Genomic DNA, 15837 nt, shown 5'->3' on the forward strand with positions numbered 1-15837 from the left:
TTTAGCCACTTAGACTTACTAGTTTTCCCAGTGTCTTTCAACTTCTCGCTGGAAATGGAAGCCAATCGGAGTCGTCTGCTGGCCGCAGCTCGTCCTTATCTTCAGATTTATTCCATCTTTGGACTCACTCCGCCAACTCAGTTTTTTACCAGGACCTTACATAAGCGACGTAGAGGGTTTTTTATATTGGGTTACGCCTGCTTTTTAATTAGCATTTCCCTAATTGTCATCTATGAGTGCTACGCGAACATTGTGGCCCTGCAAAAGGATATACATCAGTTTCACGCCGAGGACTTTAGCAATGTCATGGGAAATACGCAGAAGGTCCTGGTGGTGGCCATGTTCGTTTGGAATCAACTGAACATTCTGCTGAACTTTCGGCGCCTTGCTAGGATTTATGATGATATTGCGGATCTGGAAATAGAGCTGAATAAAGCCTCTGATGGTTTTGTTGGCCAACGGCACTGGTGGAGTCTCCGTTTCCGATTGGCCCTCTCTGTGGGCTTGTGGATAGTGTTGCTGGTGGGTCTAACGCCACGATTTACCCTCGTGGCCCTCGGACCCTACCTCCACTGGACAAATAAAGTGCTCACCGAAATCATTCTGATAATGCTACAATTTAAGTGTACAGAGTATTGTGTGTTTGTGCTCTTGATCTATGAACTGATCCTGCGAGGGCGCCACATCCTCCAGCAGATCGGTGTGGAGCTCGAGGGTAACCAGTCAAGGGACAGTGTTCAGGAGCTGTGTGTGGCCTTGAAACGCAATCAATTGCTGGCTGGACGCATTTGGGGCTTGGTGAATGAGGTCAGCTTGTATTTTACTCTATCCTTGACGCTTTTGTTTCTCTACAATGAACTGAGCATTCTGCACATTGTCAACTGGGCTCTCATCAAATCCGTCAATCCAAACGAATGCTGTCAATATAGTAAGTTGGATTTCAGGTTCAAAAGAAATGTAACCTATATAGAGTTATTCCATAATAGTGCGCATTGGTACTTGCCTTTTGCTGTCAATCAATATTTTTCTATCCTGTTTATACAGCGAGTTTTGCATTCAAGCAGTAAGTATTTACATATATATCTTTAAAACGTATTTTAATAATTTTATTTTTATAAGTATAATAGCATCCCACGAGTTCTTCACCAAATGAATTGCCTTCCTGCAGCCGAAGATTATCCAATATTGAAAATGGGCCTGAGGGAATACTCGCTGCAAATGGAGCATTTAAAGCTTATTTTTACATGCGGCGGCCTTTTTGACATCAATCTTAAGTTCTTTGGAGGGGTAAAACTTAAATTATAAATTAAAAAGCAAGCTTATGGAAACTTTCCTTTCTTCTAGATGGTAGTTACCTTATTCGGTTACGTCATTATACTCGTGCAATTTAAAATTCAATTTTTTGCTCAAACAAATTTTATGCAAAATATTAACAGCACCGAAATGAAAGCATATACCGCGTAAATTAATCAAACTAATTTAAATACATCTTACATTTCTTCTACACATTGCAACAGCGACACCTGGCGACGAAAAAATCTATAATATTTTAATGAAATTTTAAACAACAATCAATATCAATAATTGAAAGTAATAATAAATATGTTTTAACACCATAAAGAAATGTCTTTTACAATATGATGTACAGTGTCCAAAAATTAGCACATGTAATGTAGAGGTAATGTAGATACACAGCATGTATATATACATTTGATACAGTGGTGGGCTTTACATTAGTACATGTCTAATTAATTCATTTATTATAATAAAAAACAACAATTATATTTATTGTATATATTTACGTATTTATTTTTTTAAGACAGCAGCCACTCTGTTGTCAACTTGGAATTGGCCTGTCCCTGAGGGACTTCCATTTGAGTGGGCGGAACCATCAGGTTTTACTACATCTAGGCTATTATTGTTTCACTTATTGCCATCGATCGGCCGATCGATCAATTTCACCATTCAATATCAACTAGCATATTGCTATAAGTAAACTTAGTCTATGCTTTTTACATTGAACATTTCATGTTGTTACATCTTCGGGAATTGTACTCATAATTAGTGTAGTTTAATTGCGACGCATCGACTTAAATCTAGAACTTAGTAGCTAGTGAACCTAATACCTACTGCTAAACATCTGCCCACCTAGACCCTTCAGTGATCGATTTGTACAAGTAGCTTACGCCTAAGAGATATTAGACTATGGAGTTGTCAGTTGGATTACTATTACTCGCTCGTGAAATGTTCAGTTACGCTCATTTGCTTGGATTCTGATTCTGATCTATAACTTCAGTTGGCAATCACAGACTAAATAACTGGAATAACTTTTTGGAAGTCGTACACCTATGCGTATAATTAACTAGTAAATGGAAATAATTAACTAATTAAAACTGGCCGCAAACACCAACAAACCATCTAAACAAACCTCCAACGCGATATCGATACTAATAGATAGAATATATATTTGCACTTGGTGTAGTACAAATCAGAGATTGCAACGTCGCCACTGGCAGTTACATTTACAGTGATTTCAATATAAAGCTCCGATTCAGTAGATAACAATGGGTATAAAAAATGTCGCACATATGTTCGAGTGTTAGAAAGGACACTGGTGGTCTTACATAGCTACGGGGCTTACAACTAATTTAATCTACACAGTAGTTTCGGCTAGCTAATCAAAACAGGTCCATGTTGTCGTTCATATAGCTTAACAGGTAGTACAAGTAAATAAAAAGACACACTGTAGGCAGGAGATAATTCAGCAGTAGGTTAACTATTATCCCGTCCCGTGCTTTCCGTTCTCGAACAGGCCTTTCTTGAAAAAAGACGACAGCTGGACGAGGGAGGCGCGTGTGAGGCCCGTTCCGCCGGGTCCCTCGTAGATTGGGCACTGCGGAATCTTCGAGCACACGACGAATAGGCGTCGTAAATAGAGTTCTAGAAGGCGGCGACGATGCTTCGCCACCGGCTCGCTGTTCGAGGCGAAGAGCTCTCTCCGCGGAAAGGGTAGTGCAGATATCTGTTCGGAAATTGATTCATATATTAAGGGGCTGAAACGTCTTAATTGGCAAACTCTTACCTTGGCACCGTAGCAGTGTTTCATGCACAGGTGCAGTTCCCTGAAGCGACTGTATCGACGCAGAATGTTTAACTTGCCATCGGGTAGAGCGATGCGAACCTCGTATTCGTAGTGCGTTTGCTTGCCGGCGCCCCGCATCACAAAACTCGGGATGGTAATGAAGTGTTCGCCTTCGGCTAAGGAAATATGTTGTTATACAACTGAAATCATACATTATATTTAACAAAATACGTACGAAACTCGCGCATTGATGGGCACGATCTTGTCATGCTGGGTGAATATATCTGCGAAGTGGACTCCTCCATGCTGGTGGGACTCATGACACTCGAACGCATAATAGAGCTGGCCAGTTCATATTGTCGTTCCATGCCGGAACGCTCGTCAGCACAACACTGGGCATGCGCCTCCAGATCCTGCACCGATTGCAGCATCTCCTGCTCCATTTGTATATAGCGTCGCTGCAGATCCTGCAGATCGGCAATGTGCTCATCCAACTGTGCCTTGTTCAAGTCCGTTTCTAGGTTCTTCATGATCAGTGCCTTCTGGGCAGCAATCTTGCGTCGCAGCGAATGCAGTGGACAATATGGACGAGCAATATCTGAGTGCCGTCCCAGCTCACAGGACGAGCAGGAACCGGTGTCTTCGTCGCTGGTGCGTACTCCCTGCTTGTAGTTGTTTAGGTGGCCATTCTGCAGGATGGCCTGATTACGAGTGTCCAGGCAAACACCGCTGTCACTCATGACAGCCTGTGAAGTGGGTGTGCAGCTGGGCGCGGATCCCGAACCACCAATGCCTACACTCCCACTACCACTGCCACTGCTGGGACCAGCGGTACAGGTTCGTGAAGTCTCCTCGCTGCTGCCGGAAAGGTCATCTTTCCGCGTGTCCTCGGCCTCATCCTCCGCATCGCAGGAACAATTGCTGAGCGGCGACTGCTGGCCTTCCGTAATTGTGGGCGATGAAACGAGCGATAGGTTGGACTGAGCGGTATGGAAGGTATCACAGGTTTCGTACGTATCCGACTTGGACACATCGTCAGCCTCGTTAGTGCTGGTCGAGGTGGACATCGACTTGTTGCCCAACTGCAGTTTCATGTTCTGCTTCCTAGCGCGCATCGCCTGGGATTCAGCCTCGCTTTCGGCGCGTTCCAGACGCAGGCGCTCCAGCTGGGCCTGGATCTCCAGCATGGTCTCATCGACCTTAGCTATTTTTGTAGTGCTGGCATTGAGTATTCTTTCCTTTTCGGCTATTTGCTCGTCCAGTTTCCGGATTTCCTCATTCTTAAATCGATTAAATTTAATTATTTATTCGCTATAATAAATAAATATACTTACATTTCTTCGCACAGTGTCCTTTATAAACTGCGCTGCAAACAAATCCAGGGAATCCGATACCTGCAACAGCAGGTCATCATTCAGAGGAGTGCCCTCTTCGATCTTCATTCCCATCTGCAAATACACAAGTATGATTGTTAATCAAAGTAAAAGATATTTCTATTTCTATTTCTACTAAAAGTGTAATCTTATCTAAGCAAAGAAATTCTAAACAATCAAACAAACCTCGTCCAGTTTGCCACAATCTTGCAGTTCCTGCAATTCTTTCGCTACATACTCAGAGAAATCTCGTTTCTTAGAGTCGAGCTGCGTCTGAAACGCTGAAATTTGTCTACACACAATGTCGATCTAAAACGAAAATGGAACGAACAGAAAATCGTAAGGAACATAAAGCCAAAACAAGAAAAAGAATAAATATGAACAGGCAATAAACAAGCACAATAATCAATCCATCCATTTCGGGAACAATTAATGATGACATGCAAACAAACGGATGGGATCAGAATGACGCACCTGAACCTTCTCATTGTTCTTTTCCCACAGCAGCATGTCCTTGCGGGCGATCAGCTCCTGTTCACGACAATTCAGCAACTGCAAGGTGTCCATCTCCTCCTGTTCGAGGCGAATGAGTTCTTCGGTCAGCTTGCGCACTTTGGTCTTGTATTGGTCGTGCATTTGGACGCGTTCCTAAAATATAATTTATATATTTAATTTAAAGTTTATACATTTACTACAATAATCACTTACCACATTGAGCTGCTTAAGGGCATTCTCAATGGTATCAAGGATCTTTCTATTCTCGTCCTGCAATTCTGGATCGTCGCGCGACATAGGACGCTGGGGATAATACTGTCGCTCTGGACGCTTGTAGGGCGATGCTCCATCCTCATCCGAGTATATGCTGCAGGTGAGCAAATTCTCCTTGGACGAGGTGATCAGGGAAAGCCGGGACATGTCCAGCTGCGATCGACTCAAATCTTTTCTTAGTTTTGCAGCTTCGGCGGGATTGTTAAAACGGAAGATGTTCGTACGGCCCAGCAATATGATATCGCCCTGCGAGATTTGCTTGGGTTCGTCAATAAGATGGGCGTTCACCCAGCACTGGGCCAAGGGCCAGGGATGCAGGGTGACCACACCACCCTTTAGGAAAATACTGCAGTGTTGCGCCCGAATGCCATCGCCGGCCAACTCGATGTCCTGGGCTACTTCTGCATCCTCACTGCCAATTCGCGTTTCGCCCTCCTTCAGGCTGTACAGGGTCACTCCGGTGGTCACGTCGTTGTGGATGCCAATCAGATGCGGCATCTCTGAGTCCAGTACCACGCCCACACCCGACTTGCGCAGACCCAGACTCTTTTGCTCCTGCAAAATGGACTGGGCCACCTTCCATTTCTCCGTCCATTCCTCGGTGAGTACTTTCTCTTGCGCCTCCTTCTTTTGCAGATCGGCCAATACTTTGAGCGATGGCTGCAGGGAGTGCTGAAAGAATAAAATTCAAAATGTAATTGCAGGCTGAAATAATGTCTTGTGATTGCTTCTTACAATATCGCCCGCCAGCATGGACTTGAGCTTGTTGATCTCCTCCCTGAGCTCACGGATCAGCTTTACATTGGTGTCCTCGTTCACCGTCGGCTTGTTGATGATGTTCTTCGCCCGATTCGCGTACCGCAGCGTGCTGAGTGTTTCACTGTAGTTACAATCGGCCGGCGAAAGAGCGGCAATCATAATGGTCTTGCTATTGCCACCCAAACTGTCCTTGAGCAGCCACGTGAGTATGGAGTCACGATAGGGAATGTAGAGCACTCGCTTACTCGCCCCATTCGGTGTGGTGGCCAGTGCGGAGCTGCTGCTGTTGTGACCGCCACCCGTTTGCTCCGCCAAAGCCGAGATCACGCTACCCAGAGTCACGAGCGATTTGTTGATGTGAGCGCCCTCCTTCAGCCGCTGACCCGTTGCCCCCGTTGCATTGGCACGCTCACTGAAAGGAAGCATAAGAGGGGGAATACATTAAATATAAATCACAGTACTGCACTGAATAAGTTTACATATATGTATTTTAATAACAAGCTAATCAGTTTAGGTTTTCAGAATTGCTTTCCTATGTATGAAAGAGTTTTTTCCTAGTGTGATTTTACTTTCTAGAGCAGTGCTTCATGCTCCGCTTGCGCCTACGCTTACGCACCTGCCTGCCAAATCGACCAAATGGATCTTCGAGACTGTCTCGCTTGGCATGTCATTCATGAAGACCGCCTGCACAAATGTGATCGTGAAGATGGCGTGACTGCGGCTGCTCGTATCGTTCATGTTGGTGCTGGCCGTGGTGCGTTGCGCATTTCCCCTTGCGATGCATTCCTGTGAATCAGTTTTGGTAATGAGTAATGAGTTCTCGGAGCACACAGAACACCCACAACTCACCTGAATCTCATCGAAATCGGAGACGGCATGCTGTGACAGGTTCTCCACATAAGGACCCAGGCTGCGATGCTCGCGCACCCTAAGCCCATGCCCAGTGCTCTGTGCCGCCAGCAGATCCTTGACCCGCTCATTGTAGATCTCCAGATAGCTGGCATGCGTCCTGTAGCCGGTGCCCGACTCCTGGCCCACACGCATGCGGGCAAAGAGCTCCTCGCAGATGCGCGGTATCAGGCCGGGATTGTTTGGCGTGCCCATCATGGTGAAGGTCTTGCCAGAGCCAGTCTGTCCGTAGGCAAAAACACACGCATTGTATCCTGAAAAAAATGCAAATTCAGAACAATTAGTTGAGGGTACGAATGAAAGGAAGGTGTTGCAGCTTATTAATAGCAATTTGACCCTGGATCATTACGTTTCTTGTGCTAAAGAACTATGAAAAGCGAATGTTAGCCGGTTGCCACTCGAGCGCATCGTGCTACCCAAAGTTAATTGCCAGGCACGAAGGGTATGCTGCAATTGGTGAACCGCCCAGAAGTGAGGCAAGTCTTTCGTGACTGAGTAATGGGAATGCAGCGTCACCGGTGACACATAATAACATTTAGAGTGGAAATAAAAACAATCAAAGTTGAGCCATACATATAATATATTCGCCGAATATAGCAATTTAGGTTTAATAAGCAGGGCAAACAACTTCTGCTCCCTAAGTTGAATTACGAGTTAGTTGTTCTTTGGTAAATATTGATATTTTCCATTCATTTACTGATTTTATAGCTGCACTTAAACTCTTATCGGTCTCAAGTGCCATTCAATGGCCAAGAATCGAATTATTTGCACAAAATCCCATACAGAAATGTTTCCATACAATGGATGACTCAAGCGATGACCTATCTAAAACTTTGACTAGCGCCAACTAATTGCGACATCATCGTTGGCGCCTAGCCAACAGCAATTATAGCCATCGGATCCAGTGCCTCCAGCTCGAATTACACCAAGTGGGTATGGAGATGGGCATGGGAATGGGTATGGGCATGGGTATGGGGCTGGAGATTGGAGGATGGGCGGCTCAAGCGTTTCAGCAGCTCGTTGGACAATCTCGATGGTCGACAGGTGTGAGATAAGATTTGCTTTAGCATTCGACGTCACTCGAGACCGCACAGGTGGTGCAACAACAATTACCAAGACAATGCTCAGAGCTAGAGAAAAATTATCCGTCGTTTAGTAAGCTACACAGCAAGAAAATAGAGAAGACTACGAAAAGAAAAACAAGTTGCACTAGTTTTAGTCGAAGGTTTTGTACTTTACATCATCATGTACATCAATCCAATTAATCAAATATAAAGCTGTTTTCTCTTCTGGATGAAGTCAGGATTATATATTAGAAGCATTGACATTTCTCTCTCTGCACTTGCACATTTCCGAAGAGTTTCCAACTCAAATCGCCAGTCAGTTGGACGCCACTGCAGTCTGTTTATGGCCGTTGGAGTGACTTGGCTTTATCTGCATAGCGAATGCATGTTGGCTGTTTGTCATTCCCACTGCCACTTTGCCACTCTTGGCTGCTCGTAATTTGATATTGAAAGCGTGCCAAAGCAACGCCGAGCAAAAGCAGCAGAAACAGCTGTTCCATTTCGCTTGGCATCTTGAGTTGTGGGCGAAAGTTTTGTTTGGCTTACTTTCTTGGCCAACTCCTGCAATCGAATCAAGCCCACTTCGCAGATACGCGAAGCATTACGTACTCTAGATCTTTGAAATGGCAAGTGAGGAGCCTCGAAATGTATTAAACACTATTAACTAAACAAAATGCAAATCGTGAGCAACTTTAATTATACCCCTTGAATTGCTCCAATCAGTTTTATATTGTATATGGTAATTGCGCAATAACTATTTATGCTATTTTGCCAGAGGGTTAACTTAATACTTAATCGCAAAATGACCAACGAAATACATGCTTTTGGCAGTTGGAAAATTTCCCCGTGCTTCTCGAAACTCTGGAATCCTCTGGAGCGGCGGTCATCCATCCGGTAGCAGGAAATTCGCATGATTATTGCTAACTGCACCTACTTGCATACACACTTAAATTCATTTGCAATTAGTCGCCAGCAGAGCGTTTCAGCCTGCAGTTTTTTTGGTATACACTCGTGCTCTTTATTTTATATTTTTAGAGCCGCAATGTTGTTTACAAAGCAGAAAATTTGGGAAAAAAGGCGACGGAACACCCAATATCAAAGCCAATAAGCAGACGCACAGGGAAAATGTAAACAAAACCGTGAGTGCAGGAAAACAGAATGAAGGAAACTCGCTCTCGCTAATGGAAAATGTGCACAGAAAATAAATATATAGCTATGTACAACACTGAAAATTTAATCGATATATGGGTTATATCTAAAGCTATTCCTTACTATAGATGGTTTTAGTTGCCTTTTAACTCTTTATGTTTCTAATTTCAGAGGTGACTCTCACGCGAATTCTTCAATCCTAGTTATGGACTATATAAAGTTCGAATTACTCCTAGTTTTTCGCAGTGCATAGTGTTGGAAACGGACTAAAAGCCAAAGCGTAGACCTATACTCGCTCAATTAGCCGGTTGTGTAATCGAATGTTGTGACCCCTGGGACCTTGGCTCACCTTCGTAGGCACAATCGACGACATCGTTGCCCAGATCGCTGTACACCTGCTCCTGGGTGGCGAAGTGCGGATCCTCCGCATCGAATGACCAGTAGGAGTAGTCGAAGGTGAAGTCGTGATGATTGTCCCGCCCGGCATCGCGAATCGACTGCAGACGTGGCTTCAGCAGGCGCGTCTTCTTGTTCTCCATCTCCATGATGAGCTGCGCATCCATGTCGATCTCGCTGCAATGGGAAGTGAAGATGACAGTTTTATTTATTACTTGTCGTACTTAATGGATCTCTGGCCGACAGACGTCGTGGCAGTCTATTGTGTTAAGTTTAGGCTACATATAATGGATTAGCATTTGCATACACCTCCGCACAACCCGCCCCAACCCCTGGGACCCTTCGTGTTGGATTATAAATAGACCGAGCCGCTGGCTCATAAATATTCCTATTAACGATTTTTGCATGACCCCAAACAAATGGCGAAAATTCAGGGGGCGTTTCTCGGTTGAAGCGAATGCAAATGGAAATGGAAATAGACGGGAAATGTGGAAATGAACTAGCCCATGCAATCCAATTGACATGTTAGCCCTGTGATCAGACGACGCTCCACAGCTAGCTGGCTACAAATTATAAAAGAAAATCCGGTTTGTAGCGAATACAGAAATGAAGAAGAAACAACCAACGACTTGATTGCAACATCAAAAGGAAAAGCGGCGCAAATAAAAAAAAAACAGAGAGAGATGAAAAACTCGCGTCTGGGCATAGATAGAACATTCGTTTAAAGATGGAACCGAACCGGTTGACTGGAGTTCATAGGGGCACCCACACATCGAAATAGACTACAGCTGGAAAAATAACACACACGAAGGCGCCTCTGAGCAAACATAAGATGCCCGATAGCAGGCAATTCAAGGAAAAACGTGGATTTAGTATCTTACTAGATCCAAATAGACTTCTATCATAACTCTAGAAGATCACATGATTCATTTACTGACTGTATTCGGCACTTTTACAAACCAGTTATGGGAAGTTCGTGAGATTTGGGGAAACAATTAGTTATTAGTGTAGCTGGTTGTAATTTTGTGTATTCATTTATTTCCCCAATTGTTCTCTGTACCTTTGAGAGTTGTATGGTTCCCATGATTGTGCTGTTTAACTTTTACTCAAATGCTCTGTGTTTTTTGCAGTGAAAAGGGTGTTTGTTCTGCGACTGTAAAGCTCTATGAATCCCATCTAGTGCCTTGTCCCATTTCGAGCGACAATTTTGGGTCATTCCCCCCATCTTCATTATGGACTGCCACGATTACGCCGCTCCACTTTGCCAAGCTGCTGCACTACTCAAGTCGGCGCAATGCTCATTGCGTTTGAGTGGCTTTAATTCGTTAATCTTTGGCCCGATGCAAGAGCATCATCCAGCTGGAGATTACGGGAAGCGAGAAAACTCCGGCAAGCAGCGGGAAATTCTTTGCGGCATCTGATTCATTTCCCAATTAAACATTTATGCGGGACACCAGCGAATTTCGCCGCTGTGACTCATGAGCGATGGGATGTGGAACTTGCTCGGTCAGTTTCGTGCCAAAATCAAAAATGTTTATTTGGTTTGCTTTTTTCGGGTGCAGTGCCTATGAAGCACACTTATATACGTAATTATAGTAGATTTCTGCTTTTGTTTTCGCATTGAGGCTACTGCGAGCAGTCAGTCTTGCATGTCCACTGAGGAGCCGTGGAAATATGTGCTAAAAATGTCCGTCCGGAGGCCAAAGAAACTATGCAAAAATATTTACAGTGAGTGCTGCCAAAGGAGAACGCTTTTCAAATCTAAGGAAGTACATATGCAAATATGCACCATGCTAATTATGATTTTTATTCAATGTGTTCAATGACTACTAAGCCAACTTGTATCCGTTTGCCTTATCGAGTGCTCCCTGTCGTAGTGAGTAGCTGCTTTGCATAAGTTTGAGCCAAAACGATGATGTCACAACGCGGCAGGGAGTTAGCTCCACTTTTTGCCATTATAATTACAGCATTTGCCGCTGATGATGTTGTTTTATTTCATGCACAATTAACACACGGCAGCCGTAAACTCGCAGCGCACAAAGCTCGTTTTGTATGGGTTAATGTGATTTTTATATCGAACGCCAGAGATGAATGACATCATTACGGAATGTATCTTTCTTAGCGCACACATGTATCTTTCTTTGTGAGGCACTTCTGCCAACTTCTCGGTGCGTTTGTCTTTCTTTCGAACGCTTGTCTCGATTCGGTTTTATTCGCAAGTAACTGTGCCAAAAGCAATGACCGCTGCGCCAGATAGCCAAGATAAAGACACAAAAAAAATATAAAAAATAAACAAGCAGCAACCAAAATGGTTAACGATCGTAGACGAGGCTGGTCAAAATAAAAAGGTTTAATGTGGTTTTAAGTAGGCAGTCTAGTACTCTTTTTTACATGTATTTCAAGTGGTTTTTTGTAACGAAATTTGTTTTTAGACACTTTTGTGTTTTTTGAGTGAAATGCGCAACCAAATTCCATACTTATTTTTAAGGGGCGTTTTATGGTTAAAACGCGATAGAAAGCTCAGCAAACAAACATTCTCCCATAATGATAATGATAAGTGAGGTCATAATAATAAGGCAAACCTATTTTTTGATTTTAAAGTCATTTCTTTTCTTGCCCATTTCCTAGTCATATGCATATGAGATATTTTAAAAAATATAAGTCTGAGCTGCTTTATGAGTAATAAAAGAGATTATTAGAACATATTCCACAGCCAACTCAATATTTCAGTTTTTAATTATGAATTAAAATGGTAATTTTTATTAAAGATAAGTTCATATTTATAGAATGATGTCCTTTTTTAACAGAAACACTATCTTAAATATTTAGCTGTGTTTTTTGCTTTGTGCGTCAGTTTGACTAGCCAATCTCTGTGTGGATTCTATTTGCAGTGTTGCTATTTCCTTGACCATGACTGTGTCTATAAATAGGCGTAGGATATCTGGGCTTACCGGGAGTTGAAGGGTCGAACCCTCACGGCGACCTTGAGTGACGACATTTCGATGGTGGCGATGGGGGTGGCTACGCGGGATTCTTGTACTCCTTTATTTGTTTATTTGGGTGGTGGGTGGTGCGGATTTGGGGGGCGTTTTCAGCACGTACAGTAAACCAAAAGCAAAGAGATGGGAACCAAAAAAAATAGAAAAAAACTTGCAGCAGCAGGTTTTGTGCTTGTATTTGTTGTTGTTCTCGCCTGACCACTTGCCACGTAATTTGATTTTTTGGGAGGGATTGTCAGGGGGGGAGGGGTGGTTAAAGAATTGGGGGGGACAGCAGTGGAAACACAATTCACTCTGTTGCGTTTTTGCCCGACTTTTGCTCTTTCTGCTTTCCGTTCGCTCTGCTTTTCAGTTTGTTTTTCTCTTCGTCTTCTTGTACACCGTTATTTCGATTGCGAGCCTGCCGTTCGCAAAATCAGCGAACTTTGCGAACTTTTCGCGGCGCCACAAACAACTGCACATACTACCACTAGTGAAATTAAAATTAAATTGTGCGCAATTCGACATTAATTCACTTGCACAATTTTTCCAGCCATTTTTTTCGGCGGCTGCTCATCGCAACTCGCTGCCTTTTCGCGCTGACCGTTTGTGTCTGCCCATATGTTCACTGGACACGGGTCATTAAGTGCAGCACGATGAAAATAAGCAAAATAGCGCGCTGTATGTACACTTTGTTACTTCGATTTGCGTTAATCTCTGTTTTTTAACGAACGCGACGCGATGTTGTGTTGTTGTTCATCGTTCGACTCGGTGTGACCGTTCGCAGGATAGTGCCAATAAACTGCGGAGTTACACACTCGCCTTCTGGCAGTGCGGTCACACCATTTCTATGTTTTCAACATTCATAGAAATGGTTCATAGCTCGGATAGCGCAGACAGCAACCGATTTGAATGTTTTCTAAATTCAAAAACTTGTTCCGATTGTTCAAATCAAAGGTTGTTAAAAATTAGATATGACTTTAGAGGCATATCTGAAATACTCAGCAATCAAAACTATAACTTTGTTTATGGACGCAATTTGTCATCATTTTAATTTTAGAGCTTACAAAATTGAGGTGCATTTCAAAAATATAAAGCCCGTGTTGATACGATAAAACGTTTACAAAGTGAGGCAATTAAAGCTATTTGTTAGTGCTGTTAAACAGCATTGAAGTAAATTATAGAATAGATTTGCATTTTTCGATCACACTCATTCTCAGTTGACAACAATGTACACAGCATACAAACTAAGGCTCCTAATCTCCGCCAGACTGGCTGGGTCATACGTAGGTTCCGTTCCACCGCTGACACCACTCCAGCGCATACTCGTAGCCCAGGAAAGTGGCGGCGTTGAAGGGAACCGCCCGCGCCACCAGCATCCAGCTGCCGCGGAAGATGCTCCTCCAGCCGTAGGCTCTGTACTGCACCCGCACGCAGTGGAAGATGCCCCGGTACTTGTGGTTCTCGTCCGCCTGCATCAGCGTCTTGACCACGTCGAACGGAATGACACACACCCACGAGATGACTCCCGCCCAGGCGCCGGCCAGCGTGGTCACCAGCAGGTTCACACTGGATCCGTCCGACTGACTGCGTCGCCGGCGCACAAAGTCCCGCCTGTCCATGTAGTCAACGCCCTGGCGATAGGCTAGCATATAGATTCCGTAAGGCAGGACGTCGCTGTAACCAAACAACCATTGAAAGTTCCATGTATTTAAGGAATCACCTGGACCAACTCACCGGCACATCATGGGCAAAAGGCCGCGATAGAGCCCCGAGATTCCATCAGTCTTGAGTATCCTTTTGAACGTGCCAAAGGCGGTCCTTCTCTGGCCATAGAGATAGTCACTGTAATCTGGGGAATTTCACACATTAATCCTCTATTTTGGGATTGAAAAATCAAGTAGAACCCACAAGTGGCTGTCTGCAGGCGAACCTTGATCAGCTCCATGGGGCAGGCGATGAAGGATTGCACGAATCCCGCCACAGAGCCCGCCAGGAACATGTTGTGGTACTCCAGCTGCTCCCGCTGGTAGTCACTGTGGCACACCTTCCTCAGCTGCCGCAGGTGGTTTCCATAGATGCCGAAGAGCAGCGAGTTGATCGCTCCCGTCGAGATGAACGGGAAGAACATGCCCCTGTAGAAGCCGTTTACCTTTGAGGCGATGCTGGTCGATTAAACCCATCTCCACCCACCTATGCGCTCTAGAGGATTGCGTCCAGTCGGAGTTGGGATTAAGAATATGACAATGCCATTTGGCCGGTTGAAAAGTTATGAATAAGAAAGGAGATTGGAAGATCTACATACATGCACATCTTTAACCAGATATTTCGCATAAAATTTGTATCTTTGAAACCCAGTTTCCAACTAGACGCAATCCTCCTTTCCAAACTTACACCATTATTCCTGCTGTAGATCTGTTGAATGGCTGTCACAACGGATGAATTTGAGGCCTGTTGCCAAACTTTGATGGTGTCGAGTGGGTGGGCCACCAGCACCCCGCAGGCACCTGAATATCAGGGTATCGGAATCAAGAATGCAGCATAAATTAATTAAAATTGTGGCCACAAAGTTAAACAACACATGTTGAACGACCGCCGCTTGCCAAGAATCCGATGGATCAGGGGCGCCGCACGTGAACTTGACCATGGCGCCCGTTTTCCGCCGGGACTGAGGCAGTTCCCCTCAACAAGTGGCCTATCGCCGTCGGCTGCTGCATTGCGTCATGCATGCCCAGAGTTCTGGCCAAATTGGGATGAATACCAGCTGGAGCTCTGTCGCTCCGCCACTCACCGCCAAAGCATCCGGCCACAAAGTCGCAGTAGTTCTCCCACTTCATGGATGCGGATCTCGGAGTGGATTTTCAGCGAGCGTTTGAAGTTTCGAAAATTGATTTTTCTCGCGATTTTCCAACTGCACCTCACGACGGCAGCGAACCAACTGCAGTCCACAGCTTTTGTGGCTCGGCGGCAAAGCTCTGCGAATTCACCAGCTTTCCCAGCGAACAGAAGCTGATTGCTACAAAAGAACAAACCGACTGCTCTTTTCAAAAAAGATTCTTTCCAACGAAAAAGTAACTCTTCTACTCATTTTAATATCTTTTGGGTATAGAGCTCAAAATCCAAATCTAACTAAACAGTTCTAAACTTTAAATTCCCAAGCACAAACATTCTAGAATTTTTCAAATCCTTCTGGTTTAGGATTTTCCTACTATATGAGCTATCTTTTCAAAAATCTGTGCTACGCATATGAAAAGTATCTCAATTCCAGTAAAAGGATTCAAAGATAGTTTCTTAGCATTCCACTCGAAGTTCAAAGGAATATAAATCCTTAAATCTTAAAGATACTATTTCGAATCCTA

General features: G+C 44.2%; 3 protein-coding genes across 5 annotated transcripts; 1 reads left to right on the forward strand and 2 right to left on the reverse strand.

The window, feature by feature from the left end:
• Positions 1–45: 45 nt before the first annotated feature.
• Positions 46–1475, forward strand: LOC6729854 (putative gustatory receptor 98d). Its single transcript, XM_002105121.4, has 4 exons — positions 46–928; positions 987–1063; positions 1120–1287; positions 1345–1475. The coding sequence occupies exons 1-4, from the start codon at positions 55–57 to the stop codon at positions 1462–1464; spliced, it is 1239 nt and encodes a 412-aa protein (XP_002105157.1). The 5' UTR covers positions 46–54; the 3' UTR covers positions 1465–1475.
• Positions 1476–1779: 304 nt separating this feature from the next.
• Positions 1780–13295, reverse strand: LOC6729855 (kinesin-like protein Klp98A). Of its 2 annotated transcripts, XM_016174573.3 has the most exons (12): positions 12452–13295; positions 9454–9677; positions 6832–7145; positions 6599–6768; positions 5959–6394; positions 5164–5895; positions 4930–5103; positions 4642–4764; positions 4417–4530; positions 3318–4362; positions 3083–3258; positions 1780–3022 (listed from the first exon to the last, which is right to left on the reverse strand). In XM_016174573.3, the coding sequence occupies exons 1-12, from the start codon at positions 12496–12498 to the stop codon at positions 2780–2782; spliced, it is 3798 nt and encodes a 1265-aa protein (XP_016036590.1). In that variant the 5' UTR covers positions 12499–13295; the 3' UTR covers positions 1780–2779. The 2 variants fall into 2 exon arrangements, with proteins under 2 accessions (XP_016036590.1, XP_016036591.1); XM_016174574.3 differs by lacking the exon at positions 4642–4764.
• A 208-nt stretch (positions 13296–13503) lies between these two features.
• On the reverse strand, positions 13504–15428 carry LOC6729856 (solute carrier family 25 member 45). Of its 2 annotated transcripts, XM_002105123.4 has the most exons (5): positions 15270–15428; positions 14873–14985; positions 14390–14630; positions 14216–14330; positions 13504–14155 (listed from the first exon to the last, which is right to left on the reverse strand). In XM_002105123.4, the coding sequence occupies exons 1-5, from the start codon at positions 15313–15315 to the stop codon at positions 13759–13761; spliced, it is 912 nt and encodes a 303-aa protein (XP_002105159.1). In that variant the 5' UTR covers positions 15316–15428; the 3' UTR covers positions 13504–13758. The 2 variants fall into 2 exon arrangements, with proteins under 2 accessions (XP_002105159.1, XP_039150574.1); XM_039294640.1 differs by lacking the exon at positions 15270–15428 and having other exon boundaries at positions 14390–14643.
• Between the last annotated feature and the right edge of the window lie 409 nt (positions 15429–15837).

This window comes from Drosophila simulans, chromosome 3R, assembly GCF_016746395.2.
Source record: "Drosophila simulans strain w501 chromosome 3R, Prin_Dsim_3.1, whole genome shotgun sequence".
NCBI classification, from domain to species: domain Eukaryota; kingdom Metazoa; phylum Arthropoda; class Insecta; order Diptera; family Drosophilidae; genus Drosophila; species Drosophila simulans.

What these genes read in the sequence shown, in the direction of transcription:
- LOC6729856 (XM_002105123.4), bottom strand. Translation starts at nt 15,315, where the DNA reads ATGAAGTGGGAGAACTACTGCGACTTTGTGGCCGGATGCTTTGGCG. An exon ending in TGTGGCCGGATGCTTTGGCG is followed by an intron (nt 14,986 to 15,269) that starts GTGAGTGGCGGA and finishes CCTGATATTCAG; the next exon opens with GTGCCTGCGGGGTGCTGGTG. An exon ending in TCGCCTGCAGACAGCCACTT is followed by an intron (nt 14,331 to 14,389) that starts GTGGGTTCTACT and finishes GAAATTCCCCAG; the next exon opens with ATTACAGTGACTATCTCTAT.
- LOC6729855 (XM_016174573.3), bottom strand. Translation starts at nt 12,498, where the DNA reads ATGTCGTCACTCAAGGTCGCCGTGAGGGTTCGACCCTTCAACTCCCG. An exon ending in CGTCGATTGTGCCTACGAAG is followed by an intron (nt 7,146 to 9,453) that starts GTGAGCCAAGGT and finishes CATTTTTTTCAG; the next exon opens with GATACAATGCGTGTGTTTTT. An exon ending in CCGATTTCGATGAGATTCAG is followed by an intron (nt 6,769 to 6,831) that starts GTGAGTTGTGGG and finishes ACTGATTCACAG; the next exon opens with GAATGCATCGCAAGGGGAAA.
- LOC6729854 (XM_002105121.4), top strand. Translation starts at nt 55, where the DNA reads ATGGAAGCCAATCGGAGTCGTCTGCTGGCCGCAGCTCGTCCTTATCTT. An exon ending in AAACGAATGCTGTCAATATA is followed by an intron (nt 929 to 986) that starts GTAAGTTGGATT and finishes ATTCCATAATAG; the next exon opens with TGCGCATTGGTACTTGCCTT. An exon ending in GCGAGTTTTGCATTCAAGCA is followed by an intron (nt 1,064 to 1,119) that starts GTAAGTATTTAC and finishes TATTTTTATAAG; the next exon opens with TATAATAGCATCCCACGAGT.